The following is a 12,623-nucleotide window of genomic DNA, read 5'->3' as shown; positions in this document are numbered from 1 at the left end:
AGGAATAAAGAGACGTGATCACGTTGTGAATTGGAAATAGGAAGTTTGCCAAATTTCAATAAGAAGCAGAGCTCAATGGTTATCAAGTGCTGTTTTTTGCTAATGACTACCAGCACTTTTAGATGTGTACTTCCTCTCATTTTGGTTTGCTGTTCCACTCCATCATCCTCCAGCCCCCGGTTGAGGAGGTGAAAATTGACCCAACCCTCACCAGTACTAATACCATCCTACTTTTTGAACACGGTGAAGCAAACTCCAAGATAGAAATAGCAATCTTATGCCAGACGTACACTGTGCCATTTTCAGAAATCAGGATCAAGTGACTACTCACACTACACAATAGAATCTCCAGCTGTATATGTATGAACACTTTGAGTCCAGTTGACTCATACTGTATGTTCATATGGTCCTCATGGACAGTTTTACCCAATAAAAACATGATGTTCACAGACTTCTCAAAATGTCAACAAAGAAAAGAGCTGCATTACTGACTGTTGCTGTGTTCTACTCTGAAAGTACAAAAAAAGAAAAAGGCATATCTGGACACATGGATGTTTGAATGCAGAGTATATGGTCTGTCTATTTTACAGAGAGAATGAGAGGTACTTAGTTTATGTAATTTACCATTATGTGGGTTTATTTCAGGTTCTTCCAATTGGCCATTTTGTTGCATGTGTTTTGCTATATGATGTTTACATGTTTAAAATCAAAAATGTGAAAATGTGTGTGACACTGGCACTACACAATGTGCAACATCTTGTGATTGATGAGCAATGATTGGATAGCGACATCAGAAAATCTGGTTGTGGGATTGCTCACACTACAATATACAAGGCAAAAGGCAGCCAACAGAAATTTTTGACATGACAGAAATTCTTCTGATTATTCGACAGTTAAATTGTAAAATTTAACAAGGCATCATAACCCCTCTCTTTAAGAAAGCTGATGACCAATTAACCTGAATATCGGCCAACTCAAAAAATCAGTTTGCAACTGCAGACTTGGCCTAAAATTGTGCCAAAATCACAGAATGTATGTTCAGCATTTGTAAATGGCAAGTGAGTTTCTAATGGGTGAATATTCAGTGCTTCTCACACTTTAAGTTAATACATCAGTTTAACACATAGAGTACTGGCATTTATGTCCACTTCAAGCACTGCTTTGCATATACATTCACATTTATGGACTTTAAAGAGCTACATACAACTGACAAAAATGACCAAAAAGAAATACTATACTTGAGTGAATAGTATGAATAAATGAAAAATAAACATTTAATAATGCTAATACAGTCAAATTTCTCATTATTCCTATTCCTGATTACCTGTTTCAATGCAAACACTTTTCTTTTATGCTGATATTATGTTTTTATACAGCCTAAATACAATTGAATGTATAGGTTAACTGCAGAAGACTGGGCTTGAATCCTGGCCTAGTTTGCACAGTCTCTTGGTGTTTACTACAGGCATTCTTTCAGTCTTAAAGATGTGTATGGTATTTTAGTTGGAAACTGCGTGAGTATGGATACTAGCTGTGAAGAACTGGCATGATGTTCAGAGTTGATTCCTGTCTTGCACCAATTGGCTCAGGCTTCATGTAATTCTGATTTGGAAAAAGTGCACGCAGAAAATAGATTGAGGATTAGATTTAGACATGGGTGCACTATATCAAAATAAATTTAAGTGAAAATAAGGTAGAAATTGTCCCAGATTAACTGCATGTGGCACTATATCATCTTAACTTTATAATGCAAATGCATCCTGATATGTATCCCTGTATGACTGACAGGACATTTAATCCTGCTTATATCTAAAACGTAATTTCTCTTATAATGGAATAAAAAGCCATGTCTTATGTTTCTCATGGCATAGATGAGTTATGTTCATGCAGCACTAGTCATTGTGAAGCATTGTACTCATCCTAACTGCAGCATTAATTACATTTCACTTCTTCAAACTCACTTTCCACTATAAAGAAATGTTTTGATCTCATTCCAACTGTTGCCTTTTGCCAGTATTGTTTATAGCTAAAAATAAGTACATTGTGTATAGAATTCCTATTCCAATTTGCTTGTTCTGTTGCTTAGATTTTTTTCATAAATTTACAGTTCCTTCAGTGAAATGTTCTTTCCTAAAAGGTCAAATAGTAAAGAAACCCATCACAAAACAGGAAACAGCAGTGTTTCCTTAACATGCTGCCGAATGACAGATCCTGTTTCCACAAAAGAAACTGAAATAATAAATAAATACAAGGCAACCATAATTGGAATCACAGATGACAACGTCTTACAGTCAGTGTGTTGACAATGAACTGAAGCAGAAGTATCTACAGTATAACACAATCCATCAAGCATGAAGTGGATAATAATATTTCAGGTTTTTATAATATATGAACTTGATGGTGCTGATAATAATGAAACTGTTATTTTTCAAACTCCTGCAATACCTACAATGGACACCAGAGACCAGATGAAGGAGAATCAGACTATTTCATTGTTATCAGCTACAAAAACACCTGTTGCAGCAGATGTGGAGAACCTTAATACTTCTAAAGATGGCAATAATACAGAAAGCAATACACATTTGAAAGTGAAATCTGTTCAGTTCAAAGAGAACCAAGATCAACAGTGGAATTTGCTTGGTGGAAATAGGTATCCCAGAAAAGCATCTGGAAGAGTAAGCAAATCAAGCTTTGAGACAGCCAGAGGAAAGTAAGACACTTTTTCCTTGTTTACTTAAGTCTTACATTTAAAATCAATAAACATTCATTGCTGGGTTTTAGGGAAATTGTAATGTCCAGCTAAACAACACACTTAATGCTCAATAGCAGTTCTGTTTGAGACTCTAAATAGGCACAGATGGTTCATGTAAGTATTGTATTGGGTAACACAGTGGAACAGAATGCAGTTTGTTTCTTTGTTTGGAGCATCTTCATCTTAGAGTTTGCATGTATTTTTCCCATGTTTGTATTTGTTGCTGCTGGAGATTTTGTTAAATCAATTGGCAATTCTTCTTGTCTGTGCTCTGTGTGATAGAGTAGTGCTCCCTGCCAGGTATGTCCCTTCCTTACACCGGTTTCTGCCAAGGAAAGAAATAACATGAATAAACTGCTCATTTTACATTATTGACTTGGTATTGTTAATAACATTATAGGGATATTATATACAGTATGTCCATAAATGCATATATTCACCTTTTAACAATCGCAAATAATCCTGAAGGGGATGCCAGTCTACTGCAGGATCTCCCACACACTCCCATACACTCTCAAATATAAAGATAAATTTCATTTAAAAGTGATTATCACTGCTAGATAGCAAAATATTTTTGTTGGTAATATTAAATGGCAGTCATTAAATGTGAGTAATTACTGCTGAAGTGAATGAAAAAAATTCAGAATAAAAACAAAAATTACCCCAAAAACATATTTATAGGAGGAAAGTACTTGAATATTATCTGGTGTGGACTAGTTCGTCAGTGTTCTCAGCATTAAATATGGAAACCTACTATTTATTTACTAAATTTGCTTAACAGATTAAATCATGTAACATTATGGAAAGTAGAAAAACTCCCAGGTTGTGTATTTTGTGCCAGGTTATTGTCTGTGTGGATTCTGCACATTCTTTTCTTTCTCTTACATCCCCAAATAGGTGGAGGTTAGTTTAATTGGCAATTTTAAATTCACTGTGTGTGAGTGTGGCCATGTGTATGAGCGGGCTCAGTAAAAGTTTTCTAACTTGTGCACAGTATTGCTGGTTTTATGGTTTTTGTCTATGTGGACTATGCATATTATCCCCATGCATGCAACAGTTGTTGCTCTAAGCATACATTATAATTTGATATTTGCTATATCATTTTAATATGCAGAAGTAAAAAAAATTATTGGTCAAGACATAATTTAGGAGTGGACTAGAAGAGCAAGTTTATTGTCTAAACTTTAAAAACATACTTTAGAGGTGTTAAAATAAAAGGCAGTGTTAATGTGTGATGTAAAAAGAAACCTTTTGCCCCAAAATGATCACTAACAGCTACACCGTTAATTCTTTTGCACACAATTATCAGTAAAGCAGCTTTCAATTTTAAATCAGCCATTAGGTAAGATAAATGAAAATAAAACTAAGTTATGCTATAAGAATTAATGACTGTTGACCCATTCTCCACTGACATGCAGGGCATCAGACCCCTTAAAGTAAGATAAATGAATCGAAAACAAAGTAAAGTTATAAGCATTAATGTCTGGTAGCCCATTCCATTGACAAGCAAACATCAGTCCCTAGTTTTGCATTTGCATGTCTTATGTTTGGCCGCTGAAGTAAATACTCTAGTTAACTGGCATGCCAAGGCTTGGGAGGGACGCATTTGAGGCATTTTTGAAGTAAAATAACTTGAAGAGGCGGGATAAGTCACATCACTATAACAAACGTTTGTGAACGCTCTACAGAACACAAGAGTGCAATGTTTCTCTTTTTACTCCACTGAGCGCTTGTTGGTCTTCTGGAAGCAGCTCTCAACTCTACCTTGCTTTATTAGATTAGATTGTTTAAATTTTAATAATCCCAAATGGGAATTTAAATGATCCTTACTGATGTAATTAATAGTTCCCATCTTAACTCCTCTTTTCATTTGGCTTTGATTACTCAAACAGGGTGAGGACCCCCAGACTCCTCCAGTTACCACTCATTTTTGCTCATGGATTTATGTACTTGCTTGTCAACTGCAGACAGTGTTATCTAATCTGTTTCAGTAAAACCAATCTGGCTTTATTAGCTGACAGTATACTTTATATCACTTGTTGCATGCCTGCTTAGTGCTACTTCCTTTTATCTTCTTGTTGCCAACTTTTCTCAATGCACAGAGAAGACATTTGAAAGGATGAATTGGTCTTCTTTTTTTTAGTTATTGCCTAGAATAGGCTTTGTTCAAGTCATAATTAACATAGTTTGGATGATATTCCTACCATTTATGCCAAAACCTGTACCCCTTTCATATGGTTCAAGGAGCCAGACAGGGCTTGAACCATTTCTTTTGTCTCCCGTCAAAGCATTTTATCCCTTTCAAATCTTACTTTTTCCATTTGCAAATGAAATCTGTACAAAGAGTATGTAGAGGTTCTCTTTCTCTTCCCTATTCCAATTTACTCATTGCACTCATTTGATTTGCCCTTAAAGTCCAAACATGTATATAGCTCATATTATGTACTCTGTAAAGCTTCCCTCAACTCATTCCCATCATAGGTAATTAGCTGATGGACCTTTCCCCCACCCTTGAGCTGTTGCTGGTATACTATCTTTCAAAGTCACAAACACATACTGTACATTTTAAATTTGCCAACAGATTATATTCACCCCTCCAGATGTACTAACTGCACAGGAGTTCAGAAATTTTAAAATGAGGTGAAATCATAAGATAGATCGTAAAAAATAAGTAGCCAAGGTCAAAACCAGCAAGACAAATAAATACAGCACATGACATGAAACAAGAATCATAAGTAGAGAATCTTCCATGATATGTCTGTCGCATGTCAACTCCAGACTGCAACCCTAACTACGGTGCTCAAAAAAGCAGTGCCCATAATGGAAACAAGATGGTGCCACAGCAAAAGAAGTAGCTGAAGGTGGCATCAGATAATATGAAATATTTATATCAGTGGCAAAGGATGCTTAGGACTGCAGAGGTGAAACAAATTGGCGTGAACTGGCTAACCTGGGTAAAACTGGAAAACATTCATTAACCAGTGGTGATGATGGCAAGCTTTCTTCAGGAGACATGTTACAGTATGTTGTATTTAAATAAAATAACAAGCATACATGTATAATTCCACGGATGGCTATCAAGCAGCGATGTTAAAGAGTCATGCCTTAGGGAAAGTTTTATTTTTAAATCTAGTTTGTACAAGCTCTGTAGTTTATTTGAACTTGTATGTATTACATATATACTATCGTGTGACCATGAAGTTCTCAAGAAAGAGGCTCATGGGTAATTACACCTGCTGAACTCAGATCTTACCAAACCAGCTACATACCCAGCCTATTGGGGCTTCTTTATACCAACAACAATAAGCCTGAATAATGCCTCACTTTGACTGTGACTACCAACTAGTAGTTTTCTTTCTTTATACTTTTCTTGCTTTTTGTCATTCTGGTTTGTGTGTTCAGACCATTTTGTAGGTGTATTTTACTTATTTATTTTTTTGAAGAGCTTACATAAAAATCCAAATTTCCCCCTGGTGACAAATAAAGTCCTTCCTTCCTTCCTTCCTTTCTCTGTTCATCAGAGTGACTTTTTTTTATTTCCATCGCAGTATGAAGTATCTGCTTCTCTTTAAAGTCATTGTCTCTAGACACAGCACATCGGCCCCATGTCATTTCTTAGCTCATGGTACACTGCATTAGTGATCAAAGTAAGCACTCCTGGAGTCACTGAAATAGGTAAAAGGAAAGTACTGGCTCTTCATTTTGTGGACCAATTAAGTATTTGCATGATTTTAAATGTCCACAACTAACTCTAATTACCAAAACTAAAAATGATTTTTTATTTCCACTTTGAGAGATTTAACTTTCAAAGTAAATGGAAGAAAAAAAATTACCATCATTATTCATTGCATTTTTCTACGCGTTTCCAGGACATGCAGCTTTGGGCACAAAGAGAAAACTGCCTCAGATGAGGGGCCAGTACATCAGAGGGCAAACTGGCCAATTTAAAATTGTCAGTGAAACCAACATGAACATCTCTGGGATGTGGCAGGAAAACGGAGGTCCCCAAAAGCAATAATTAGTACAGTCTAAAAAATGAAAATGTACCTTATCAATACACTTTACAACAGTTATATGCATTGCCTGATTGAAAATGGTTATTACAAAGAAAAGTCCTTTTTAAATTATACTTGAAAGCAGACATTTCATACTCTAGGAAGCTAGTAACTGTAACGTGGACTTTTTAGAAATACTTATCTAGTATTAACACAGTTAAAATGAATATAAATGACAGGCAAGCATCCCTACCTCAATGCAAAACTAGACATTTAAACTGGGTGTAAAGGATGGTATATTTGCATGTATCTATGATTCTAATTATTCAGTATAAATCACTTTACAAAAGGTCATGGGTTTATAGGTTCTTTCATTTTGTGCCCTTTCTGATGATGTATAACTTGAAAACACTTTGATACAATATAGCAAGCATCTTATGTTAAATCAGATATGACTGAATCACCACAGCAACATGAATAACTTCAGGCAGTTGTAATAAAAGTATGGCAGGATCTGGGCTTATTGAAAATTTACTATATGTGCAAGAGCAGATGCTGCCTTCCTGTATTATAACTTCAAAGAAAATTATCCCTTCATCTGGGGATCCACAAAAAGAAAAATAACCTCTGTGCATAGAGTTTCATTCTGTCATGAAACTAAAGAGCTTGTTTGCAATTTAAATGTTAGAAAACTTTGCCACCTACAGTACTACTGGTGCAATGAACAAAGTTTCATTATTTTATAGACCCTGTTTATTGCTTTATGAGTTATCTTTAGTATATAGAACCACCATTAATTTTCTGGAAGCCATGGTGACCAGTAGCAGATTATTCACTAGTGTGTACATTTGGCAGGAAAATGAATAACTGCTAGAGCAGTCATCAGAAAACTGGGACTGAAGACAAGATTTTCTTTTTTTGCTATAGTGTTATCAGACATTAATTACTAAATATGGTGTTATTGAATTTACTAAAAATATTATATAATAGCTACACAACCTTAAGTTGTAATGATTATTTTATAAAAATGAAGATGTTGGCAATTTACAAAGCATTAATGTATTTAACAGTTAAATATATTACTTTTTTATCCATTCTTTTAACTTCTTACTGCAGTAATCCTACAAAGCTTCAAACAGCTAAAACTACAGGGGTCTTTTATATATCTTACTCAGTAAACTATATAGAGATCTCCAGAGTTGCCAATTTCCAAGACAAAAGTTGTGACTGCCCCACAGGATTAATTCCATGCTTAGATGATGGCTGCTAAGTGTTGGAAACTATTTTTTAAACCTTTGTTTCAGGTCTCATTCATCTGTTTTTATTTCTACTATGGGATTTTTTTGTTCTTTTTGTTACTGAGGAGGTACCTTCTGCTTATTCTGGAAGAATGCTGTGCCATTATCCAAGTAATTGTAGATTGTATTTCTAAGTGGAAGAGGCAGTTTTCCAGCTGCAGGACACTCATCTGTTTATAATGCTCAGCTTATTTTTGCCTTGAGATCTCTCTCTCTAGTTTAGGAGTACCATTAATGAAATATTCAGAATTTAAATGTAGAGTCACACTTCACTGTGAAACTATGGCTAAATATGTTTTGGGGTCTGATAAACCATTATGGAAGAGGGAAGCTTGGGTTTTCCTCTGAATTTTCCCTCCATTTAAGTCAGAGCTCCAACAAACCAGTAGCATTACTTTCTCTAAACTAATGAGCACCTCAGTGGAATTTTGAATTTACCCAAACAACTTAATTATAATTTCATGGATTGATAAGCTTCTTTTTGAAGAACACACTTTATTCTTTTTTAATAGACATTCATTCTTAAAGAATTTGTAGCGGACCTTCATTTACTGTATTTGTGTTTTTTTTCTGCAGAGCTACTTTAGTTTGCAGTTTTTAGACAATATGGTTGAGCAAATTCAATTTGTTATTGATCAATTTATATACTATTCCTGCCCTAATTACATTTACATGCTACAATATTGTATGTCTTTTAAATCAGGTATAGAATTACCTGTAGGATTAAATTATACATTTAAGGTTTTCTCCTTGTGAGAATGATTGTGCTAGTTTGAGTGGTTTCTTGTATTATATAATTACTCTTTCATTTTGTCTTCTGTTTTATCTGTTATGCAGTTTACAGAAAGTTTGGATACATATCATAAATATACATTCAGATCTCACTTTCAAATGTTTTTTTCAGAATTATAGCAGATCTCTACGCAGTCTTTCCATTCATAGTAGGTGACTTGTGAAGAAATTCTATAAATTCTGTTTGCCCATTACCTTGAGATTTCTGATATAGACTGGCACATTATTGTATTGCCATGCCAGGTTAATATTTTAGATTGTTTTTTCAAATCTTTAGGGAGATTACAGTCTTTGTTCTAATTCTTTTTGAGGTGGGAATGATCAGTCCTATTCAAGTTCATTTTCTGACTTTTAGCAGTGATTCCACCTGCTCTGCCTGCAACACCACTGACATGTCTGTATCTGTTGTTGTTTCTCATTGCTAATATCTGAGAGCGATAAGATTTCTGTGCTGCTGCTTCATGGTTCCAGGATCCTGGGATTGAATCCAAAGCCTGATTGTTTTCAGTTTTTTCCTGTTTCTTTATGGGTGTTTTTCCACATACCCGAAAACTTTAGTTCTTAGCATCTTTAGTTAATGAGCAGCTCTGTTTGAGTGGGCACTGTAAATGGCTGCTGCCCGACTCCAAGCTTTTTCTTACCTTGTGCCCAATTCTGCTGACTCCATGAATGAGAATGTTACTTCATACTTGTTTAAATAACCATATTTTGTCTTATGTATACTGTATAAACATAACGTGTATACATTTCCAGTGTGTTTAATATTATGCACACAATGCTTTGCATTGCAAAATAAGATTTTGTCAATGAAATCCACAAATCATGCTGATGATAACTGATGATAACGATCTCTGCACCACAACAGGATTTCCGCATTGGCTAAAATATTTACTTTTAATAGTTTTAACAAATTTTACATTATATATTTGGTCATTTTATTTTCCTCAGTATCAGTGCGACTGAAGTTGTAGTTTAAAGCTTACTCTTTTTTATCTTGCTTTTAAATATTTACACATTACAGCTATTTGATATTTTCTGTCCACTATACATTTCTTAAAATTATGTATTCTTTTATGAATTTAAATTAGTATCCAGTGTGCTGGTGTTTTTGGAATATCTAAAACTAACTCTGATAATAGCCAAAATGGGTACTATTCAGCAATTGACAAAAAATGCTTTTACATCTTTTTTATTTTGCTTTCACTGATGATGATGAGATTAAGATTATCAAAAAGGGATTTAAAATCTCAATTTTTATCAGAAATTGGGAAGCACAACCATGATACTGACATTTCAGTGAAATTAAAAGCAAGTCTATTGTATATTAAGTTATTTGCAGTCTTTGAGAATAGGAATTTTATAGTCAGTTTTTTCATTTACTTATTTATTCAAGGCCACTTAATTCAAAGCAACATTTCACATACAATTGGCTACATTTCTTTTGCTTCTCCAATTGGAGGACAGGAAGGTGAAGTGAATTGATCATGTTCACACAATTGTTGTTGGGATTCGAACCCACTGCCTCCAAATCAACAGGGGCCTCATGTATAAACAGTGCGTACGCGCAGAAATGTTGCGTAAGAACTTTTCCACGTTCAAATCGCGATGTATAAAACCTACACTTGGCGTAAAGCCACGCACTTTTCCACGGTACCTCATGCCTTGTCGTACGCAAGTTCTCCGCTCGGTTTTGCAAACTGGCGGCACCCAGCGTCAAAGCAATGGTACTGTTCTTGTGTGATTACTCATTATTTTCATGACGCGGCTTTATAAATACACAGAAACTAACCGCATATTGTTTATTAGTGTAATGCATCTGATTGTAATTAACTTGTAACAATGTAAAGGTCCAGGGAACAGCCATAGTATTCCAAATACCAGAACTGCTTTAGCGTTGTTACTCTCTTCTTCTTTCAGCTCCTCCCGTTAGGAGTTGCCACAGCAGATCATCTTTTTCCATATTACTCTCACTGCACGACTCGGAGTATTTATATCACTGTATCTGAGTGTGAATCACAGCAGCAGCTGATCGGAAAGAGAATTATCGGTATACAGCTTTAAGTACACGCTGTCTCAGCCACTGCAAAATGTTTTAAAGCCTTTCCTGTACAGACCTCGCGGTTCAGAAACAGTTTCATCCCAATAACTTTAAATGCACTCAATCAATTGCTCCTTGTAGAACTGTGTGTACTTATAAGTACAATCACCTCACTGTAAACTTGCACTACAGTTATAATATCTCACAACATGAGCCACTTTATAAAGCGCGTATTTACATATGATGACGATATCATTTTAAGGTGAAATGCAGCAAAATATGTTTGTTAAATTATACACATAAAACTTTAACTTCATTTAAATAATCTATATTCTTCACTGGGAGTGTCGTGAAGGATAGAATAATTAAACATGTACTACGAAGATATTTCAATGTTCTTTAAACGTTTTGAAGAATCGGCGCTAAGCTTACAGATGGCTTAACGTCTATTACAGAGCTGATTGTATGGCGATCGGTTACTTGGGGAAAGAAAAGCACTGACTGCAGTGACGGCTACGCCAATATATATTGAATATAAAACAGAAAGAGAAAATAACAACACAGCTAAAAACGCAGCGACAAATTTCGACAATAAATTATTTCATCGAAGTGAAACACATGTTTAATAACGTGCTTTAACTCCTATCATCATGAAAATGACATCACGTATACATCTCAGTATTTTAGTTATTCAGAGAGCTGTAATATCACGAATGTCATGGATTCTGTGTCCAGTTGGAGGAAGAGAGCCAGTTTAAGAAGCAAGTAGTGATTCACACACATAGAGCACATAGAAGATCAAATACAAAACAAAGCATTTAACGTGCTACTTTAATTACGATGTGATTTGAGAAACTGGTTAATTAAACGATTTTAAGATGAAGTTTATGATGTTCTACTTTAATGACAAAATAAACTACGTGATTAAAGTGGAAATGTCGAGATTGAAGTTGACATTTCGTGCTTTTTCCCCACCGTGTGCCTTTTTTCTCTGTACCCTAATCAGCTTTCACATGACACTCAGACAGTGGGCTTACAACTCGGCTTTTCACGGCGACTTTGATATGTGACTTCTTTTTTATTTCCGGCACTGTGCGATTTTGTGAACGTGAGCTTTCAAGTTTCTCCAACACGCTATGTCACTCGATCAACTTCCTTTTGTTGATTATACCACGGTTTATTTGAACAAATAGTATGTTTTTCCTTTGCCTCCACTTGGTATTCGCTAAAATTCTTATATTTTCCCCGTGCTTTTCCCATTGACTTTTCACAGAAGGCTGCGCTTAAGGGCGATTTATATTGATTTGCATATTCAAATAGGCGTAATTCTGGGAGGATTTGGGGCGTTACATAATGCGCGTGCACGAGCGTTAGTTTTCACGCTGATCGGGATTTATGTAACGGAAGAACGTGGAAGTTGGAGTACGCACAGATTCCTGCATCTGGATTTTTCTGTGCGTAAGCACATTTCGGCTTTTGTGCTTACGCCATGTTATAGTGCGAGTTCTACGCACGGCGTTATACATGAGGCCCCAGGACTTTGGACTATGCCACACTGCCTGACACTTTGATAGTCTAAGTACCTTAACTTTCGTATTTTCTTCATATAAGTTGTAGCCATTTATTGGGTGTTTCTTTTTATTTTGCTCTGGAGATGTACAAATATAATTTTACAAGTTATGATTTTAAGAATATTGATGTAATATGTTTATATTTGTCATAATACTCCATATACGCTGAAAGGAGAT

The 12,623-nt window shown here is 35.3% G+C and overlaps 1 protein-coding gene across 1 annotated transcript in view; it reads left to right on the top strand.

Moving 5' to 3' along the window:
• Positions 1-2,288: 2,288 nt before the first annotated feature.
• LOC120527561 (multimerin-1-like) overlaps positions 2,289-12,623 on the top strand; it is an 83,473-nt gene continuing 73,138 nt past the window's right edge. The window contains exon 1 of the mRNA XM_039751127.1: positions 2,289-2,710. Within this exon, the coding sequence (XP_039607061.1) occupies positions 2,352-2,710 (359 nt within the window). The 5' untranslated portion in view covers positions 2,289-2,351. The remainder of the gene's footprint in view (positions 2,711-12,623) is intronic.

The sequence above is a fragment of the Polypterus senegalus genome, chromosome 4 (assembly GCF_016835505.1).
Source record: "Polypterus senegalus isolate Bchr_013 chromosome 4, ASM1683550v1, whole genome shotgun sequence".
In the NCBI taxonomy this organism is placed as follows: Eukaryota; Metazoa; Chordata; class Cladistia; order Polypteriformes; family Polypteridae; genus Polypterus; species Polypterus senegalus.
Note: the sequence above shows the minus strand (reverse complement) of the source record. Positions and strands in the feature narration are given on the sequence as shown.